Raw genomic sequence first — 21,143 nt, forward strand, 5'->3', positions numbered from 1 at the left:
CCTCCTGCTTTACAATGATTAAGCACTAATGATTTTAACCCAGGTTTAATGCCTGATTCTCAACACATGTGCTCTGCCTTCTCACGAACATGATTTCAAAAATCATAGCACTGGGATTCGGGAGTGGTGGCTCATGCCTGTAATGCCAGTGACAGAGCAAGACCCCACTCTTAAAAAAAAAAAAAAACAGAAAAAGAAATCATAGTATTGAACTGGGAGGTTTCACCGAGATTAAACTTGGGACTCTTCCCTTTTCTGTTTCGAATAAAGCCATTCTAGGATGAGACACAAAATTTTAAAATATTATAGTTTACAGTTACCAATTTAAATTGGGTTTAATCTTGACAAGAATATCTACGGCTATATACACAAATCTCTGTTGGAGAAAATACCATATCTAAACTGAAGTCTATTCCTGAATATGATAGACCAGGTCAAAAGGTTTTCCTGGCCCTCCAGGGGGATGTCACCCACAAACGTGCTAAACGTCACAGTCTGGGCCCCACTCCCTTCCATGCTCATGACCTTCCCAGGAAGGCCCCTTGCCCTTACAAGGCACTTTCATCTTGGGAAGATACATCAGTCCTGGCGGAGAAAGCAGCAAGGCCTTCCGCGGCTCACAAAATCAATACAAACCTCAGCCTACATCCCACAGCCGTGACGACCGTGACCTGGCATCCCCTTTTCTGCAAACTTAAATTTGTTATCTGGAAATCGGGCCTGGCTCTGAAAGCCAAGGGCCTGGTAGGAGCCCAAGAAGGGGGAGAAACTTTCTGCGGCCCCAAGCTAATCGCAGTCACTGCACCGAGACCCGTCCCCTGGCATCCCTTTGCTTCAGCTGACAAGACAGACCACCAAGGTCAGCCAGATTTCCACCCAGTCCGGCCGGGCCCGGACCCAGCTGGGAACGGCCCAAGAAGCATCGGAACCGGGATACCGGCGGGAAAGGCCGCGCCCGGGGCACGGCGGGAAAGGCCGCGGCGCGCAGAAGCACTCGCCCCGCCCCGCGCCGCGCTCTGGATGGGCGGCCCTCCCACGGGCGACACTGATTGGACTACCGAACCCCGCGCGCTGATTGGCCGCGTGGGCGAGGCGGAGGAGAGCCGTGCGCAGCGGCGTATGTGGGGCCGTGTGCAGACCCGCGTGTGGCGCAGGCAAGGACCCTCAAAATAAACAGCCTCTACCTTGCGAGCCGTCTTCTCCAGGCCTGCGTCCGAGTCTCCGCCGCTGCGGGTCCGCTCCGACGCGGAAGGTGAGGGCTGGGGGAGGGGGCTGGCGTTGAGGGAGCCGCAGTGCGGGCCTGGTGTGGTGCGGCCAGAGAGGGTAGGGAGCGGCGAGGCGGCGATGGCGGCCGCACTTTGGCCTGCGCCGCTGCTGCGTCAGGCGGGAAGCTCGGCTGCTGCCGCCGCCTCGGACCCGGGTTTCTGGCGCACCGCTGTCGGACGACACTCCTGTCCTTTCTTCGTCCTGGAAAGCTGGGTCGCCGAGCCTGCGGGTCTCTCGGCGTCAGGGCCGCACCCCAGGCCGCAGGCTTAGGGCAGAGGAGGCCCGCCCGTGCGCCCTTGGGGCCGAGGCCCTGACGCTTCGAGCGTGGCGGAATGAGGGGCCGAGGGTGGATTTGGCGGGAACTCACTGGAAGGAGTCCGTGTGGTGGGGAAAGGCTCCGACGAAGGGGGGATGGGGTGGGTATAGTCGTGCCGGCCATGTGCTGGGGTCGTGCGCCTGGCGGGCCATGTGCCAAGGTTTTTGGGGGCCTTAGAAAAGGATTCTTAGGCAGGACGCGGTGGCTCACGCCTGTAATCCCAGCGCTTTGGGAGGCCGAGGCGGGAGGATCACGAGGTCAGGAGTTCGAGACCAGCCTGGTCAACATGGTGAAACTCTGTCTCTACTAAAATTACAAAAATTAGCCGGGCGTGGTGGCGGGCTCCTGTAAAACCAGCTACTCGGGAGGCTGAGACGGGAAAATCGCGTGAACTTGGGAGGCAGAGGTTGTGGTGAGCTGAGATCGCACCACTACAGCCTGGGCAACAAAGCGAGACTCCGTCTTTAAAAAAAAAAAAAAAAAAGGATTCTTGAAGAAGCCCTTGTGTTTGGGGTGGCGAGACAGTGCTGGAAGACTTGGGAGCCTTTAGTGTTTATACTCCCCGTAGTTGATAGTTTCCCGGTTCTTGAATTTTTATCGTCATTTAAATACTAAGTTGCTTGTGTTACATTACCATTCGAAAAGAGGCTGATGGGGCTCACTTTCTCTGAGTCAACACGATTTAAGTTGCTGGGATCCTTTAAAAGCGCCATTACCAGAAAAAACACGAATTTGTCAAACCTCCAAAACCACAGCAGCGGGCGGTAGTCTGCATCATTTCTTGGATTAATGAAACAGATGTAATTACAAACGAGACACGAAATTCAACTAGCCCCCCTCCATCTAGATTTTTCCATATCGTGAGAACCTATTTTAGAATGGCATAATGGTCCACATTTGGGTTTAGGTGTTGATTTTATTATGGGTAAGGCTTGTGCTTGTTCCCACATGTTAACCACATGGCCTCAGCCACAGGGCACTTCCAAAGGAAGTAACTGCTTCTGGTCTTGGGGGTCTTGTGAAAAGAGAACATTGCTCAGTAATCGTCTGTGATTTCAGCTAGTGTGTTTCAGGCATTATTTCAGAAGGACTCAGAAGAGGTAAGATAAACCAAAACTGAATTTGTTTTTTGTCTTTTTCAAAGTGAAGGAGGTCTAATGAATATCCCCATCTTGCTTTTAAATTAAAATTTTAAAAGTAGATTTTTTTCCCCCTTTCCTATTGTTTGACCCACTTTTGGAGTGAAAGGTAACCAGTTACTATTTCCATTCGAATTTAAATTAGCAATTTTATGTTATTTGTTTGCTCAAGCAATATAACGAGTGTAGAGCTTTGAGGGTTTCAAAAAGATAGGAAATGTAGCCCTTATCTCCTGGGCTTCCCCCTCCCACCTCCTAAATAGTTTTAAATGCTGCTAATGAGTTACTCTGGTTAAGGATAAACACCTGTAAAGTGCCAGGATCCTGGGTACATGCTGTTTTTAGTTTGAGCAGCCTGATTCTTGTCTACAAGAGCTCTTTGTGTATTGGAATATAAAAGGAATAATTTATTACATTCCCAAGGCTAGAATTAAAGACTTAAGTTTTTCAGATTTCATCTCTTGATAACAGTTTTCCTTTAAAAATGTAACTTTTTCTGAGGAACCAAAGGTCCACTTCTTTTTCATATTGGTAACAGTAAAGGTAATGTATTTCAAACAGATGATGCAGTCTGTAAAAATTTTGAACCAAATCAGCGGAAGACCAGGGTTTTTCCTTTTTTTTTTTTTGAGATGGAGTCTCACACTGTCACCCAGGCTGAAGTGCAGTGGCACGATCTCGGCTCACTGCAACCTCCGCCTCGCGAATTCAAGCAATTCTCTTGCCTCACCCTCCCTGGTAGCTGGGATTACAGGCGCCCACCACCACGCCCAGCTAAGTTTTGTATTTTTGGTAGAGACGGGGTTTCACCATGTTGGCCAGGCTGGTCTCGAACTTCTGACCTTCTGATCCGCCTCCCTCGGCCTCCCAAAGTGCTAGGATTACAGGCGTGAGCCACCGTACCCGGCCAGGTTTTTCTTAAACTGGCATTTGAACATCTGGAACAGGCAGGGAGATGTCTTTTTTAAAGTATAAATGTGTTTTGTTATATGATTTGTGACAATTCTACTTGTCTTTTTTGAGAGAGTCTTTCTCTGTTGGCCAGGCTGTAGTGCAGTGGCACAATCTCGGCTCACTGAAACCTCCGTCTCCCGGCCTTAAGCAATTCTTCTGCCTCAGCCTCCCGAGTAGCTGGGATTACAGGCGTGTGCCACCATGCCCGGCTAATTTTTGTAGTTTTTTTTGTAGAGATGGGGTTTCACCATGTTGGCCAGGCTGGTCTCCATCTCCTGATCTCAGGTAATCCACCCGCCTTGGCCTCCCAAAGTGCTGGGATTACAAGGCCTGAGCCACCGTGCCTGGTCAACAATTCTACTTGTCTTGTAAAGTTCAATAAAAATATGTGGCATGTATATGGGATAGTACCAAACCGGTGCCTAAAAGCAATGACACCACCATTGGACTGATTGGAATAATTTGTCTATTGGCTGAAGATTTGACCACAGAGAGGTTTTGCTTTTTTTTCCTTGCAGGACTGAAAAAAAAAAAAAAAAGTTCCTTTTTTCTCTTCCTAGCCTCTTGACAGTAAGTAGAGAGCCAGAAGAATGATGCCAAGGCATCCTGACCTGCTGCGTGGAGAACGCTCTTTCTCACTTAATAGAACTCTTATTCTGGCAGTGTCAGATGCTGCTGCAGCAAGGGAATGCTGTTGAGTGATTGCAGTAAGCTATGCAGCATTTTCATGTTTAAAACTACTGGGATAATAAAGTGAGAACTTGAGGCCACCAAATTTCAAGTTGTAATTAGAAGGATTTTGTTAATTAGGAATATGAGTGCTACAGTGATCACCTGTAAATACAAATGAGGTGTTAACTAGTGAATCGAGTTGCCAGTGTTTGTGTGTTTGGTGAGACTCCTAAGTTCTGCCATGAAGTTAAAGAAAATACCTGTCTTAAGATTCAAAAAACCTGTGTGAATGAATTCAAAGTAATTATGACTGTAGATTTTTTTTTAAAGCTATCAGTTCTAGTTTTACTTTGATTTTTATCTAAAGAGAAATGCAGAATGAATAGAGCATTACAATTCAAATGTGTGATTTTTTTTAAAGTTACTAGATATATAGTAGTAATACTTCTATGTAATATTTTGAAGAAAGAAGTGAATTGGTATAATTCCCTACTTTAAAAATATTACACAATAGCATTTTTGTCATATATTATCATAGCATTTTTGTGTACTTTGCCACTTACTTTTTTTTTTTTTTTCTTGAGATGGAGTCTTGCTCTGTCACCCAGGCTGGAGTGCAATGGCAGGATCTCAGCTCACTGCAACCTCTGCCTCCTGGGTTCAAGTCATTCTCCTGCTTCAGCCTCCTGAGTAGCTAGGACTATAGGCATGTGCCACCACACCCGGCTAATTTTTGTGTTTTTAAGTTTTTTTGTGTGTTGGAGTCTCGCTCCGTCACCCACACTGGAGTGCAAATGGCATGATCTCAGCTCACTGCAACCTCCACCTCCTGGGTTCAGGTGATTCTCTTGCCTCAGTCTCCTGAATAGCTGAGATTATAGGCACGCACCACGATGGCCAGCTAATTTTTGTATTTTTAGTAGAGACAGGATTTCACCATGTTGGCTAGGCTGCCGACCTCAAGTGATCTTCTCGCCTTGGCCTCCCAGAGTGCTGGGATTACAGGCATGAGCCACTGTGCCCGGCCTCAACTCTTAACCAAAGCCTTTGCAGAGGATTTAGAGCAAGACTCTTGAAATCCTGATTGTAGTACTTTCTAGCTGTGTGGCTTTGGGTAAGTCACTTGGTGTCAGATTTTCTTATTTTTTATCTTTTTGAGACGGAGTCTCGCACTGTCGCCCAGGCAGCCTCCGCCTCCTGGGTTCACACCATTCTCCTGTCTCAGCCTCCTGAGTAGCTGGGACTACAGTCGCCCGCCACTACGCCCAGCTAATTTTTTGTATTTTTAGTAGAGATGGGGTTTCACTGTGTTAGCCAGGATAGTCTCGATCTCCTGACCTTGTGATCCGCCCGCCTCAGCCTCGCAAAGTGCTGGGATTACAGGCATGAGCCATTGCACCCAGCCAATGTCAGATCTTTAGTTTGTCATTAAAATGGAGCAAGAATACATAACTTGTAAGGTTGTAAGATTATAGATATGTTTACTAATGCCTGACTTATAGATACCCAGCTATTAATTAAAACCCTTCAGGAATTCAGGGCAGGCAGAAATGGATGTAATTAACCAAGGTCAGACAGTAAATGCAGGAACCAGGATAAAAATACAGAATGGCTCCTGGGTAAGTATTCTGTTTTCCATTATTCTGGCTAGAACGTGGGTAATACAGAATGTATATTGCTTCCTTTCATTGCTTTTTTTTTTTTTTAGGTGGAGATTTGCTTTTGTTGCAGTGTTAGCTCACTGCAACCTCTGCCTCCCGGGTTCAAGCGATTCTCCTGCTTCAGCCTCCTGAGTATCTGGGACTACAGGCACGCGCCACCACACCCAACCAATTTTGTATTTTTAGGAGAGACGGATTTCTCCGTGTTGGTCAGGCTGGTCTCCAGCTCCCAACCTCAGGTGATCCGCCCACCTCAGCCTCCCAGCACTTTGGGAGGCCAAGGCGGGTGGATCATGAGATCAGGAGATCGATACCATCCTGGCTAACACGGTGAAACCCTGTCTCTACTAAAAATACAAAAAAAAAAAAAGTAGCCAGGTGTGGTGGCGGGCACCTGTAGTCCCAACTACTGGGGAAGCTGAGGCAGGAGAATGGGGTGAACCTGGGAGGCGGAGCTTGCAGTGAGCCGAGATCACGCCACTGCACTCCAGCGTGGGCAACAGAGTGAGACTCTGTCTCAAAAAAAAAAAATCTGAGGTGTTTTAGTACCATGTTGGAACACCAAACTGACTTAATGGAGCATAATAATGCATGTATACATTCAGAGGGTAAAAGCTCCAATATGGTCTAAATGGAGTTAAGTGAACAACATGAATGAGTCAGGGATAACCCTGAGCTTGCAAAAAGTAAGGATATATACAAATGTGAATGTGTACAGCGGTGTTAGGAAAACCATATAAAGTAATAAAGATAGCCAGAATCATACCCTCCTTTGCTAGTGTCATTTTTATCTCCAACTTTCCTGTTGCTACTTTATTTTAAATGTATTTTGTAGGACAGAGTTATGATCATTCTATTTATTAGAACCCTGATTGTTAGTCTTGACCACATACTATTAGATTTTAGTAGTTTACTAGATTTGTTCTTAATATCAATAGTATGGTAAAATTACATTAAGGAAGACAAATTTAGTAACCATTTGTGGTTTCTTTAATTCCAAGATAAGTTCAAAATTTGAAAAATAGTTACACCTCTTAGTTTAGCATACATGGCTCCCCAGTGAATCGTCAGTCTTGTCAGACCCTTTTTTTTTTTTTTTTTGAGACGGAATCTCGCTCTGTCGCCCAGGCTGGAGTGCAGTGGTGTGATCTGGGCTCATTGCAAACTTTGCCTCCTGGGTTCAAACAATTCTTGTGCGTCAGCCTCCTGAGTAGCTGGGATTACAGGCACGCGCCACCACGTCCAGCTAATTTTTGTATTTTTAGTAGAGACAGGGTTTCTACCATGTTGGCCAGCTGGTCTCAAACTCCTGACCTCAGGTGATCCATCTGCCTCGGCCTCCCAGGATGCTGGGATTACAGGCGTGGGCCACCCGGCCTGGTCCAGACCTTATGTTGACTGTCTTAGTCATTTCTTCCCTTGCCTGGCATGCCCTGTGCTCCTATCACCCTTTAAATTAGTTTGTATCATAAAAATTTGATACACAAAAATTGAAACTTAGGACAAATATCTTGATGTCTGGTAGTTGAAAATGTGAACTGATTTGGAAATCACCAGTTTTTCTCCTCTTAATCTCTTTTCCATTCCATTCAGGAAATAGACTGTAAGGTGGGAAACAAGTAGAAGCAGTTAGTCTCGCTCTAAACCTGCTATGTAATAGACATTGGACTGAGTTCTGTCTACTGTCTGTAAGCAGTCAAAAGTAGAAAGAATATGTACCCAGAAGACAAAAACTTTGGTTATTAAATTGAATATATATTAAGCACAAGGTACTGTGTAACAATTCTTACCACACATCAGTTTTATTATTTCCCTTTTGCAAGTAAGACAGAGATGGGTAGTCAGATGTCTTTGAGGTAACACAGCAAGTAGTTAAACTGGGTTAAGTGATTAACCCAGGTTGAGTATGGTTCCAAAATCTCTTACAGTGTCAGGCAGGCTACATCAGTGCAGTATACATATATCAGGTTTCATGAAAAGTTTTTTCCAGAGAAAACAAACCCAAGGAACCTTTAGTAACTGGTCCGTTACATTAGTGGTTTTTAGCAAAAGGAAGAAAATAGGTGTTTTTCGGCTGCCTGACAAAAGTGAAAAACATTTTGTTTTTTATTGAAGTTAGTATGTATGTTTTGTAGCATTGCATAAAATAGTACTGAAGCCTAATTGATTATCAATTCTTGGACTTACAGAACCTGGATGACAAATTAGAGGTTCTGGTCTGGCTGCTGGCTTTTTTAGTTGTCTTGGGTGTAAATTTCTCGGCTACACGTGGGGATGGTGTTAATCTGAAAAAAATCTAATTTTCATGGTTTTATGATTCAGCAGTTTTCTTCCTTTGATATTTTCTAGTCTTTGCTTTATTATAGACTGGAATCCCAAAAATAACAATTACAAGTAGAAGATACTTCTGTTACTGGATTTGTAAAAAACTTACATTGGAAATGTCCTTTGAGTGGTTGGCCCTGATACCTGTCAGAAGCTGAAAGTTGTGGATCCTAAATTCATTTGGGCAGAATCTTACCTATGGTTTCAGAAAGCTGAGAGTTTCAGGGAGTGACTATAGTCAGTCCTTAGTGAATACAAAATTGAGAATACATCATTACTTTAAATTAATGGTGCAGTAACTCTGGTGACTGATAGCAGTAATTTAGATGCTTTGTTGTTAGTACTTGACTAGATTGGATTGGGTCAGTAGTTTCATTCACCAAATTACTAAAGACCCCTGCCCCCCCACCCCCAAAAAATTAATTAAAATACTGAGTTACATGATGGCTACTAAAAGGATAACTGTATGGGGTATTCGATGATTCAAAGGTTAATTACTTGGTCTCTACCTTCCAGGAATATGATACAAGGCAATGTGGTACTGCCATTAGACAGATACTGACAGAGTGTCCTGGTACTTAATAGGAAGGATAGTTCCAGGCTGGGAGATGTAGTCAGATTCTTTTATAGAGTTGGCATTTGAGTTGGCGCACGAAGGTTGGAAAAAGTTGTGACAGGTGGAAAAGGAGCAGGGGAGACCAGGACAGTGAAAATCCAGCCAGGGGCAGCCATAGGCAATGAGACAGACTCATGGAGCCGTGATTCTCAGCTGTTTTACCTTACCTTAGTTTTCCTAAGGAATATGGAATTCTGTAAAGACCTTTAAACTAAATACATTCATATGAGATGAGTGCTGGGATCGGGACCTGCTGCCTAATATAAGTAGTGTGAGTCTAAAACATTGTGGAAAGCAGTTAGTTTAATAACGTTGTTAAAGAGACAAGTCTATCACAAGGGACCAGTTACCAGTGAAACTGTAGACCACCTGATTCACTCTGATAGGGTTGGCCAAAGGGAGGAGAGGACAGATTGCATACATAGTACCTAAGGACACTGAAAGACCTCTTTAAAAAGCATGTCATATTGATGATGTTTGAAGGCTATTAATGTTTTTCTTCCCTTTTAAGGCTTAGTGGTTTTTTTTTTTTTTCTTTATTAGCATTAATTTACTCTAGTAAAATTATGTGTAACTAAAAGCGGCAGCCGGGCGCGGTGGCTCAAGCCTGTAAAGCACTTGGGACCGAGGCGGGCGGATCACGAGGTCACTGGAGTCGAGACCATCCTGGCTAACACGGTGAAACCCCGTCTCTACAAAAATACAAAAAAAAACTAGCCGGGCTGTGGCGGGCGCCTGTAGTCCCAGCTACTCGAGGCTGAGCGGGAGAATGGCGGGAACCCGGAGGCGGAGCTTGCAGTGAGCCGAGACGCGCCACTGCACTCCAGCCTGGCGACACAGCGAGACTCCGTCTCAAAAAAAAAAAAAAAAAAAAAAACTAAAAGCGGCAAAACAGGCTGGGCGCAGTGGCTCACACCTGTAATCCCAGCACTTCGGGAGACCAAGACAGGCAGATCACGAGGTCAGGAGGTCGAGACCATCCTGGCCAACATGGTGAAACTTGTCTCTACTAAAATACAAAAAATTAGCCGGGCATAGTAGTGCACGCCTGTAGTCCCAGCTATGCAGAGGCTGAGGCAGGGGAATTGCTTGAACCTGGGAGGTTAAGGTTGCAGTGAGCCAAGATTGTGCCACCATATTCCAGCCTGGTGACAGAGCGAGACTCCGTCACAAAAAAAAAAAAAAAAAAAGGCAAAACATGTAAAACTTCTGTTCTAGTGTGCAAAGTTCTGCCTTTGCCACTGAGGTGCATATCTTTTTTACAGAACATTTTTGTTTTTTGAGACGGAGTCTCGCTCTGTCGCCTAGGCTGGAGCGCAGTGGCCCAATCTCAGCTCACTGCAACCTCCGCCTCCCAGGTTCAGGCGATTCTCCTGCCTCAGCCTCTCTCAAGTAGCTCGGACTACAGGTGCGCACCACCACACCCGGCAAATTTTTTTATTTTAGTAGAGTTGGGGTTTCACCATGTTGGCCAGGATGGTCTTGATCTCCTGACCTCATGACCCACCTGCCTCCCAAAGTGCTGGGATTACAAGCGTGAGCCACTGCGTCTGGCCTAATTTTGTATTTTTAGTAGAGATGGAGTTTTACTGTGTTGTTCAGACTGATCTCAAACTCTTGACCTCTGGTGATCCTCTTGCCTTGGCGTCCAAAGTGCTGGGATTACAGGTGTGAGCCACTGTGCCCAGCCTTGTTTTGTTTTCTTTTTTCTTTTTTTTTTGAGATGGAGTCTTGCTGCCCAGGCTGGAGTGCAGTGGCACAATCTCGGCTCACTGCAAGCTCCGTCTCCTGGATTCACGCCATTCTCCTGCTTCAGCCTCCTGAGTAACTGGGACTACAGGCGCCAGCCACCATGCTTGGCTAATTCTGTTTTGTTTTGTTTTGTATTTTTAGTAGAGACGGAGTTTCACCGTGTTAGCCAGGATGGTCTCCATCTCCTGACCTCGTGATCCACCTGTCTCGGCCTCCCAAAGTGCTGGGAGTACAGGCGTGAGCCACCGTGCCCAGCCTGGTTTTGTATTTTAAACAAGATGTATCTTGTTTAAATATCAAATTATAAAATATTCAGGCCTTTGCATATTGTGTGGATTATACTCTAAAAGTAATCATTTATGTGTAAATAATTCCTTGAGAGCAATAGTTAAATGAGCTCAACTGGAGAAGATAGACTATTTTATATGCCTCTTTTTTTTTTGAGACAGAATTTCGCTCTTGTAGCCCAGGTTGGAGTCCAGTTGCATGATCTCGGCTCACTGCCACCTCTACCTCCTGGGTTCAAGTGATTCTCCTGCCTCAGCCTCCCGAGTAGCTGGGATTATAGGCATGCGCCACCAAGCCTGGCTAATTTTGCATTTTTAGTAGAGTTGGGGTTTCACCATGTTGGCCAGGCTGGTCTCGAACTCCCAACCTCAGGTGATCTGTCTTCCTCGGCCTCCCAAGTGCTGGGATTACAGATGTGAGCCACTGCACCCAGGCTGCCATTCATTTTTTTTTTTTTTTTTTTAATCCTGACTCTTCCCTTTGGTGGAAACCGGCAAATACTTGACATAATTTAGGATGCTTGATACTAGTATAGTTAAGAAATAATGATTACAAAGCAGATACTGTTTGAAATTCTGTAAAAATCTGTTTTTAATCTCCTTCACTGGCTGGTTTCTTCTGACTAGAAATACGTTTTGTGCATCTGAAAGCACCAATAACTCATAGCCAAATAATTTTTTTTGGTAATATGTTCATAGGTAAATGGCAAGAGTTAGTAGAAAGTTAAACAGTTACTGAAAGTGGAGAACCTTGCCATTTTTCTGACTGCCTTTTGGGTCTTTGGTGTTGTGGTTGGGTTAGCTAATTCCATTATCCATTCAGTTTCACTCAGTTGGAAATATGTTTTTCTAGATGATGATGCCTGTGCTTAGGTTTGAGAGGATATTTAAAATACGACCTTGTGTGCCATTGTTTGACAATGGAATTAAGGGTAAAAATATTGAGATATGGAAGTGTGAAAATATAGTTACATTGTTTTCATTCCATTCTATTCCATTTCATTCTATTTTAAGAATAGCCTCAATTTATTTTTAGATTATTACATAAGAAGTACAAAATCTATTTGCTTTAGTGGGAGTTTTATTTTTATTTTAAAATGATACCCAATTAAAGGAGTTTATCATGAAATTCTAAGTTGCATTGTTTAAAATGTAAAATTACAGAAACATTTGGAAAGGGGAGAATAAAAGAAAAGAAAACAAAACACAAATGTTCCCAGTGCTGTATGTGCCATTATTAGCGCTTTGGTGTAACTCATGGTCATTTTCCTAGTGTTTTTATTATACAGTCATCTCTTGGTATCTGTGGAAAAGTGGTTCCACGAACTCCCTCAGATACCAAAATCCTCCTATGTTCAAGTCCCTGATATAAAATAGTGTAGTACTTGCAATAGAACCTTTGCACATCTTTTTGTATACTTTAAAATCATCTCTAGATTACTTATAATACCTAACACAATGTAAATGCTGAATAAGTAGTTGTTAACGTATTGTTTAGGGAATAATGGCAAGAAAAGTCTGCATGTTCAATACAGATGCAACTTGTTTTTCCACTGAATATTTTTATTCCGAGGTTGGTTGAATTCATGGATGCAGAACCCATGGATATAGAGGGCCTACTGTACTTGTACTATCTAGAGATAAAATTTGTGTCTTGCATTTGTTTTAACATACCTGTTCTAAGGAATATCTCAGTCACCAGGCAAGTGCTGCAGTATTGCTAGGTACTATATCAGGTGCTAAGGTTAAGAGAGTATTTTCCTTCACTGACTCCTCACTCTGAGAATCCATTTTCTGTGTGCGTGTGTGTGTATGTATGTCTCACTTTGTCCCCTAGGCTGGAGTGCAGTGACATGATCTCTGCTCACTGCAACCTCCACCTCCCAGGTTCAAGTGATTCTTCTGCCTCAGCCTCCCGAGTAGCTGGGATTACAGGCGCATGCCACCATGCCCGGCTATTTTTTTGTATTTTTAATAGAGACGGAATTTCGCCATGTTGGCCAGGCTGGTGTCAAACTCCTGACCTCAAATGGTCCACCTGCCTCGGCCTCCCAAAGTGCTAGGATTACAGGTGTGAGCCACCGCGCCTGGCCACTACCAATTATTTGTTCTCATAATGGATTTTCACTGACCCTAACCCTGTAAATTCCATCACTTCCATCAATAACTATTAACGTGTATAATAGGTCTATAATAAGCATGTAGTTGTATGATTTTTTTTTTTTTTTTTTTTTTTTTTGAGACAGAGTCTCGCTCTGTCGCCCGGGCTGGAGTGCAGTGGCCGGATCTCAGCTCACTGCAAGCTCCGCCTCCCGAGTTTACGCCATTCTCCTGCCTCAGCCTCCCGAGTAGCTGGGACTACAGGCGCCCGCCACCTCGCCCAGCTAGATTTTTGTATTTTTAGTAGAGATGGGGTTTCACCATGTTCGCCAGGATGGTCTCGATCTCCTGACCTCGTGATCCACCCGTCTCGGTCTCCCAAAGTGCTGGGATTACAGGCTTGAGCCACCGCGCCCGGCCAATTATTTTATTTTTTTGAGACGGAGTCTCACTCTGTTGCCCTGGCTGGAATCCAATGGCACCGTCTCAGCTTACTGCAAGCTCCGCCTCCTGGTTCACTCCATTCTCCTGCCTCAGCCTCCCAAAGTAGCTGGGATTACAGGCGCCCGCCACTTTACCCGGCTACTTTTTGGATTTTTAGTAGAGATGGGGTTTCACCATGTTAGCCAAGATGGTCTCGATCTCATGATCCACCCACCTTGGCCTCCCAAAGTGCTGGGATTACAGGCGTGAGCCTCTGCACCCAGCTATTTTTTTAACTGATGTATTAGCTAGCTTTTCCCCCCATAATAGTTTTCCAAAAATACATTTAACGGAGAATAAAAGTTAAAAGAACTTTCAGTGGTTTAATATTGTTACTTTTAATATTTCAAAGATCTGTCTGCAGCCATGAGCAGCAATGAGTGCTTCAAGTGCGGACGATCTGGCCACTGGGCCCGGGAATGTCCTACTGGTGGAGGCCGTGGTCGTGGAATGAGAAGCCGTGGCAGAGGTGGTTTTACCTCGGATAGAGGTATTTTGTCGACTAGCAAAATTTGAAGTACTTCAGTATTTGTTAGTATCAAGACTGGTCTGACTAGCCGAATTCTCTTTGTTTTTGCTCAAAACAGGTTTCCAGTTTGTTTCCTCATCTCTTCCAGACATCTGTTATCGCTGTGGTGAGTCTGGTCATCTTGCCAAGGATTGTGATCTTCAGGAGGATGGTAAGTATTTAACACTTCCTTTTCATACACCTCTAGAGTTTGGAGAAGTGAGCACACACAACTGCGTATAGCATTTCCACCTTTGAGGTTTTGTATTGTATAATTTAAAACATAACACTTTGTAAAGGTTTTATAGTCTTGGTCTGTTTTCTTTTCCTTATTGTTGAAGCCTGCTATAACTGCGGTAGAGGTGGCCACATTGCCAAGGACTGCAAGGAGCCCAAGAGAGAGCGAGAGCAATGCTGCTACAACTGTGGCAAACCAGGCCATCTGGCTCGTGACTGCGACCATGCAGATGAGCAGAAGTGCTATTCTTGTGGAGAATTCGGACACATTCAAAAAGACTGCACCAAAGTGAAGTGCTATAGGTAAGGTGTCAGAATGTTGTTAGAAGAAAACTCATTGCAGAGATTCTTCCAGAGATGAATTAGCTATAAATGGAAGGGCTTTAATAAATTCAGTGAAAGTTAGCTGTGACCAGATAAGACCAATTTTCACCATACATAACTGGCAGTCTGTATATAATTTTGTATTCTACCCTGATATCCTGTGGCTTATGGTACAAGGACAGTTTTCACAACTGGATTTTTTTAATATGTAAAAATAAGAGTGTTATAGTTTGAAACTTCCAGAGACTTCATAGGAAGCTCTATAATTAATACACATAAATCTTTTATCATGTAACCAGAAATCTTTGTTCGTGACATGTAAAGTGTATAATTTGATAAATATTGTGTACATATCTGTGAAACCTTAGGGGTTAATTGCATGAAGACAAGGATCAGGCGTTTTGTTCGGCATCGTGACTGTTGCTTTGGTAGACAGTTTTGTTCTGAGGCCCATTGTGAAAAGTATTTTAATTTCTTTTTTAGGTGTGGTGAAACTGGTCATGTAGCCATCAACTGCAGCAAGACAAGTGAAGTCAACTGTTACCGCTGTGGCGAGTCAGGGCACCTTGCACGGGAATGCACAATTGAGGCTACAGCCTAATTATTTTCCTTTGTCGCCCCTCCTTTTTCTGATTGATGGTTGTATTATTTTCTCTGAATCCTCTTCACTGGCCAAAGGTTGGCAGATAGAGGCAACTCCCAGGCCAGTGAGCTTTACTTGCCGTGTAAAAGGAGGAAAGGGGTGGAAAAAACCGACTTTCTGCATTTAACTACAAAAAAAAGTTTATGTTTAGTTTGGTAGAGGTGTTATGTATAATGCTTTGTTAAAGAACCCCCTTTCCGTGCCACTGGTGAATAGGGATTGATGAATGGGAAGAGTTGAGTCAGACCAGTAAGCCCGTCCTGGGTTTGTTGAACATGTTCCCGTGTAGGAGGTAAAACCAATTCTGGAAGTGTCTATGAACTTCCATAAATAACTTTAATTTTAGTATAATGATGGCCTTGGATTGTCTGACCTCAGTAGCTATTAAATAACATCAAGTAACATCTGTATCAGGCCCTACATAGAACATACAGTTGAGTGGGAGTAAACAAAAAGATAAACGTGCGTGTTAATGGCTGTTCGAGAGAAATCGGAATAAAAGCCTAAACAGGAACAACTTCATCACAGTGTTGATGTTGGACACATAGATGGTGATGGCAAAGGTTTAGAACACATTTTTTTCAAAGACTAAATCTAAAACCCAGAGTAAACATCAATGCTCAGAGTTAGCATAATTTGGAGCTATTCAGGAATTGCAGAGAAATGCATTTTCACAGAAATCAAGATGTTATTTTTGTATACTATATCACTTAGACAACTGTGTTTCATTTGCTGTAATCAGTTTTTAAAAGTCAGATGGAAAGAGCAACTGAAGTCCTAGAAAATAGAAATGTAATTTTAAACTATTCAATAAAGCTGGAGGAGGAAGGGGAGTTTGACTAAAGTTCTTTCTTGTTTCAAATTTTCATTAATGTATATAGTGCAAAATACCATATTAAAGAGGGGAATGTGGAGGACTGAAAGCTGACAGTTTGGACTTTTCTTTTTGTACTTAAGTCATGTCTTCAATAATGAAAATTGCTGTTAAAAGGATGTATAGGATTTAGATACTTTTGCAAAGCTATAGAAAATTCTCTTTGTAATGCATTATAATAATGCCCTTGAGTTCTGTGTTCAGTCTGAACAAGTTTTTTGGTGGTGGTGGTTTTGTTTTATTTTGGATATGGAGTCTTGCTCTGTTGCCCAGGCTGGAGTACAGTGATGGGATCTCGGCTCACTGCAACCTCCACCTCCCGGGTTCAAGCAATTCTCCTGCCTCAGCCTCCTGAGTAGCTGGGATTACAGGCACCTGCCACCACGTTCCGCTAATTTTTTGTATTTTTAGTTGAGACGGAGTTTCACCATGTTGGTCGGGCTGGTCTCAAACTCCTGACCTCAGGTGATCCACCTGCCTCCCCCTCCCAAAGTGCTAGTATTACAGGCGTGAGCCACCATATCTGTCCCATTCTGAACAGTTTTAATACCATTGCTGTTTTAGTGTTTTGTGTTTTTTGAGACACAGTCTTGCTCTGTTGCCCAGGCTAGAGTGCAATGGTGCGATCTCAGCTCACTGCAGCCGCTGCCCCTGCCCCTGCTCCCCACTTCAAGTAGTTCTCCTGCCTCAGCCTCCCAAGTAGCTGGAACTACAGGCGTCTGCCACCACACCCAGCTAATTTTTGTATTTTTAGTAGAGACGGGGTTTCACCTTGTTGGTCAGGCTGGTCTCCAACTGTTGACCTCAGGTGAGCCAATGTGCCCCACCTTTTCCTGGGTTTCATAAGGATCTGAAGTGGTGGATTCCTTGTTTTTGCTAGTATGTTATTTAGAGTTGAGATGGACCTTAAAACTCACCTGTTTTAACTCACTTTGTAGATGAGTTAAATTTAATGTACTTAAGGATATACAGTTAGAGCCTGGAACCTCAACCATTCTTCACTCCCCATGCCGTTTCCCCCTCCTTTGACATTAAATGCAGTAGGCGTCATATGCTTTTTCCATTTAGTTCATTTTCCCCTTCCATGCTGCTTTGTGATTCTTCACTTGGGGTATGAGTTTTTCATCCTTCATGCAGGGTTCTGTCAGTTCATGGTATAGCGATTCAGTGTTAAAATGGTGGTGTCTCAGCTGTGCTGTGCACATTCCAACCATGTCAAATTATCTAATAGTCCAGAGCAAGCAAGAAAAAGGTAATAACATACTCATTTATTGATGAATATAAGCTTATAATATTTTTATGTGCTATTTTTACTGAGCAAATTGTATGTCTCACATGTTAATAAATATCTTGACAATTTTATTTTCTACCACATGTATGAAACAGCATAAGGAAAAACTTGTTTTCGAAGGCATCACTGTTAAATGAGGTTTGGGGGCTGGTGTGCACATGGAGTTATTTCCCCCCAAATTCTGGGCCTCATGTAGGAAAACCTAAAACATAGTAAATGGGATATGTTGTTATGGCTCTTTAGGTCAACTTAGTGTTAATAATAATTTCTCATGTGTTAATCACAGCTTTGTGTGTTGGGAAGGGAAAAAGTGAAGTGGGTTGGTAAAATTTAGAACTCCCTTTGCTTAATGCACTCATTCCTTGTGCTGAATTTGTTGCCTTTTGAGACCTTTTGAAACACATAATTAAGGACCTATTCACAGGAGACCACAAAGTGTTCCTTTATAAGATGAAAATTTATGTGCATTGACCTTGATGACTGGAAAGCAAATGCAACGCATGAAATTGTGTATTTTACAGAGAAATCCAGCTAATTAAAAGGAGTCATGCTGGGCATGGTGGCTTACACCTGTTACTCTAGCACTTTGGGAAGCCAAGATGCGTGGATCATGAGGTCAGGAGTTCGAGACCAGCCTGGCCAACATGGGGAACCCACGTCTCTTCTGAAAATACAAAAATTAGCCGGGTGTGGTGTCATGCGCCTTGATTCTCAGCTACTCAGGAGGCTGAGGCAGGAGAATACCTTGAACAGGGAGGCAGAGGTTGCAGTGAGCCAAGATTGGCACCATTGCACTCCATTCTGGGGAAGAAACAGACTCCATATCAAAAAAAAAAAGTCAGTGCAACGAACACCTATGTGTTTTCTCCCTCTGGATTTAACAATAGTCTGAAAGTAAGTTATAGACGTGACACTTCACTTTATCATGCATAAGATGTTCTTGTTACCACAATACCGTTATACTTAATGTATCTAAACATTATTCCCTAGTGTCTGATACACTATATTCAAATAGCATAATAGTAAAAAGTGTTATGTAGCTACTCTTTCCAAACCAGGATCCAGTCAGTGTTTATGAGTTGCATTAGGTTAATGTGTTTCTTTTTCTTATTTTAAGGAGTCCCTGAGTGGCATGATCTCTGCCCACTGCAACCTCCACCTCCCTGGTTCAAGCAGTTTTCGTGCCTCAGCCTCCTGAGAAGCTGAGATTACAGGTGCCCGCCACCAAGCTCAGCTAATTTTTTTAGTAGAGACAGGTTTTACCCTGTTGGCCAGGCTGGTCTCTTAACTCCTGACTCAAGTGATCTGTCCACTTCAGCCCCCACAAAGTGCTGGGATTACAGGCGTGAGCCCCTGTGCCCGGCCAGGTTAATTGGTTTCTTTAGTTTGTCTTATTTTCCTAACTTAACTGTTAGGAGGCTACAACAGTTTTTTTGAATGTCCTCTGTTTACAGGTTTCCTTACAGTATCATTTAACTTGTTTCTCTTTATCTCTTGTTTCCTGGTCTAGAGGCTAAATTATTAGGTTCAGCTTAAAGTTTTTGCCTTTTTTTTTTTCTTTGGGACAGTCTTGCTATGAGCATCCAGGCTGGAGTGCAGTGACTGAACCATAGTTCCCTGTAACCTTCAACTCCTGGGCTCAAGGGATCCAGGCGTGTGCCACCAAGCCCGGCTAATTTTTTAATTTTTTGTAGAGATGAGGTCTTGCAGCCTGGCACCATGGCTCACACTTGTAATCCCAGCACTTTGGGAGGCGGAGGCGGATAGATCTCCCGAGGTCAGGAGTTCAACACCAGTCTGGCCAACAGGGCGAAACCCCATCTCTACTGAAAATACAAAAATTAGCGGGGCGTGGTGGCAGCCACCTGTAATCCCAGCTACTCAGGAGGCTGAGGCAGAAGAATCACTTGAACCCGGGAGGTGGGGGTTGCAGTGAGCCGAGATTGCGCCACTGCACTCTAGCCTGGGGGATAGCGAGAGACTCTGCCTCCAAAAAAGAAACAGATGAGGTCTTGCTATGTTGCCTGGGTTGCTCTCAAACTACTGGCCTAAAGTGATCCTGCTGTCTTGACCTCCGAAAGTGCTGGAATTATACTCAAGAGCCACTGTGTCTAGCCTAATGTAATTCTTTAGTAGCATGCATAACTTAGTCTGTGTCTAATTTTCTTCACTTGATGAAAATTATTTTTCTAATTTGTTTCTTCGAATCTGGATCCAAATGCTCTCTATACATGTGTTTCGTAATGTCTCTTAAGTGTCTAAGTCTCTAGCAGTTTTCCTGTCTTTACTGAAGAAAACCTGAGGTTGATCCTATGACCTATATGGCTGATTATATCGTGACATTGTTTCACATGATTTTTAACCCCCGTGGTTTTTGTAAAGTGGTACATTCAGAAGGTTGATTTTACATATATATATATGTTCTTTTTTTTTTTTTTGAGACGGAGTCTGGCTCTGTCGCCCAGGCTGGAGTGTGGTGGCCAGATCTCAGCTCACTGCAAGCTCCGCCTCCCAGGTTCACGCCATTCTCCTGCCTCCGCCTCCCAAGTAGCTGGGACTACAGGCGCCCGCCTCGTCGCCTGGCTAGTTTTTTGTATTCTTTAGTAGAGACGGGGTTTCACCGTATTAGCCAGGATGGTCTCGATCTCCTGACCTTGTGATCCACCCGTCTCGGCCTCCCAAAGTGCTGGGATTACAGGCTTGAGCCACCGCGCCCGGCTTTTTGGGGTTTTTTTGAGACAGTCTTGCCCTGTTGCCCAGGTTGGAGTGCAGTGGTACTATTTCAGCTCATTACAACCTCTGATTCCCAAGTGATTCTTCCGCCTCAGCCTCCCAAGTGGCTGGGATTACAGGTTCCTTGCCACCACGGCAGGCTATTTTTTTATTTTTTTGCTTAGGAATCTCGCTCTGTTGCCAAGGCTAGAGTGCTGTGGGAGCACGATCTTGGCTCACTGCAACCTCCACCTCCCGGGTTCAAGCAATATACGTGGCTAGCTTTTGTATTTTTAGTAGAGTTGGGGTTTCCCTATGTTGGCCAGACTGGCCTCGAACCCCGGACTAAAAGTGATCCGCCTGCTTTGGCCTCCCAGAGTGCTAGGATTACAGGTGTGAGCCACTGCACTCGACCTCTTTTTCTTTCTTTTAGACAAGAATATGTCATAGGAGATGCAGTGTGCTTCCTGTTGCATCATATCAAGAGGTGCAAAATGTCAGGTTTTAGTTTCAGTGATCATAAGCATGATCAGTGTGTTCAGTGATTTTAGTTTTGTCCATTCATCATGAACTTCCTCATTAATCTTGTACTAAGTGGTTTTTACGGTTTGAGAGCCATGGATGATAGATATCTTGGATGACTTCAGTTATGAGGAACTATTAATGGAAGAATTCTAAATCCTTTAAAATGCAAGCCCAGGGGAGAAGACTCCCGGGAATTAATGTGTACTCTTTCTTTTCTTTTTTCCTTACTGTCCTTCTGTCTGTCTGTTCGTTTATCCTTCCCTCCCTCCCTCCCTTCCTTTTTTTTTTTGACAGAGTCTCACCCGTTTCCCAGGCTGGAGTGCAGTAGCACAATCTCTGCCCACGGCAACCCTCCTGCCTCAGCCCCCCTAGTAGCTGGGATTACAGGCCGAGGCAGGTGGATACCCTGAGATCAGGAGTTCGAGACCAGCCTGGCCAACAACGTGAAACCCTGTCTC

At 44.0% G+C, this 21,143-nt stretch overlaps 1 protein-coding gene across 4 annotated transcripts; it reads left to right on the top strand.

The window, feature by feature from the left end:
• The first annotated feature begins 1,031 nt into the window (after nt 1–1,031).
• On the top strand, nt 1,032–16,206 carry CNBP (CCHC-type zinc finger nucleic acid binding protein). 4 transcript variants are annotated; one of them, XM_033210855.1, is made up of 5 exons: nt 1,032–1,252; nt 13,924–14,061; nt 14,159–14,251; nt 14,421–14,619; nt 15,124–16,206. In XM_033210855.1, the coding sequence occupies exons 2-5, from the start codon at nt 13,938–13,940 to the stop codon at nt 15,239–15,241; spliced, it is 534 nt and encodes a 177-aa protein (XP_033066746.1). In that variant the 5' UTR covers nt 1,032–1,252; nt 13,924–13,937; the 3' UTR covers nt 15,242–16,206. The 4 variants fall into 4 exon arrangements, with proteins under 4 accessions (XP_033066746.1, XP_033066748.1, XP_033066745.1 ...); XM_033210857.1 differs by having other exon boundaries at nt 1,066–1,252; nt 13,924–14,040; XM_033210854.1 differs by having other exon boundaries at nt 1,109–1,252; nt 14,418–14,619.
• Nucleotides 16,207–21,143: the final 4,937 nt, after the last annotated feature.

The sequence above is a fragment of the Trachypithecus francoisi genome, unplaced genomic scaffold (assembly GCF_009764315.1).
Source record: "Trachypithecus francoisi isolate TF-2019V2 unplaced genomic scaffold, Tfra_2.0 Lachesis_group0, whole genome shotgun sequence".
NCBI lineage: Eukaryota > Metazoa > Chordata > Mammalia > Primates > Cercopithecidae > Trachypithecus > Trachypithecus francoisi.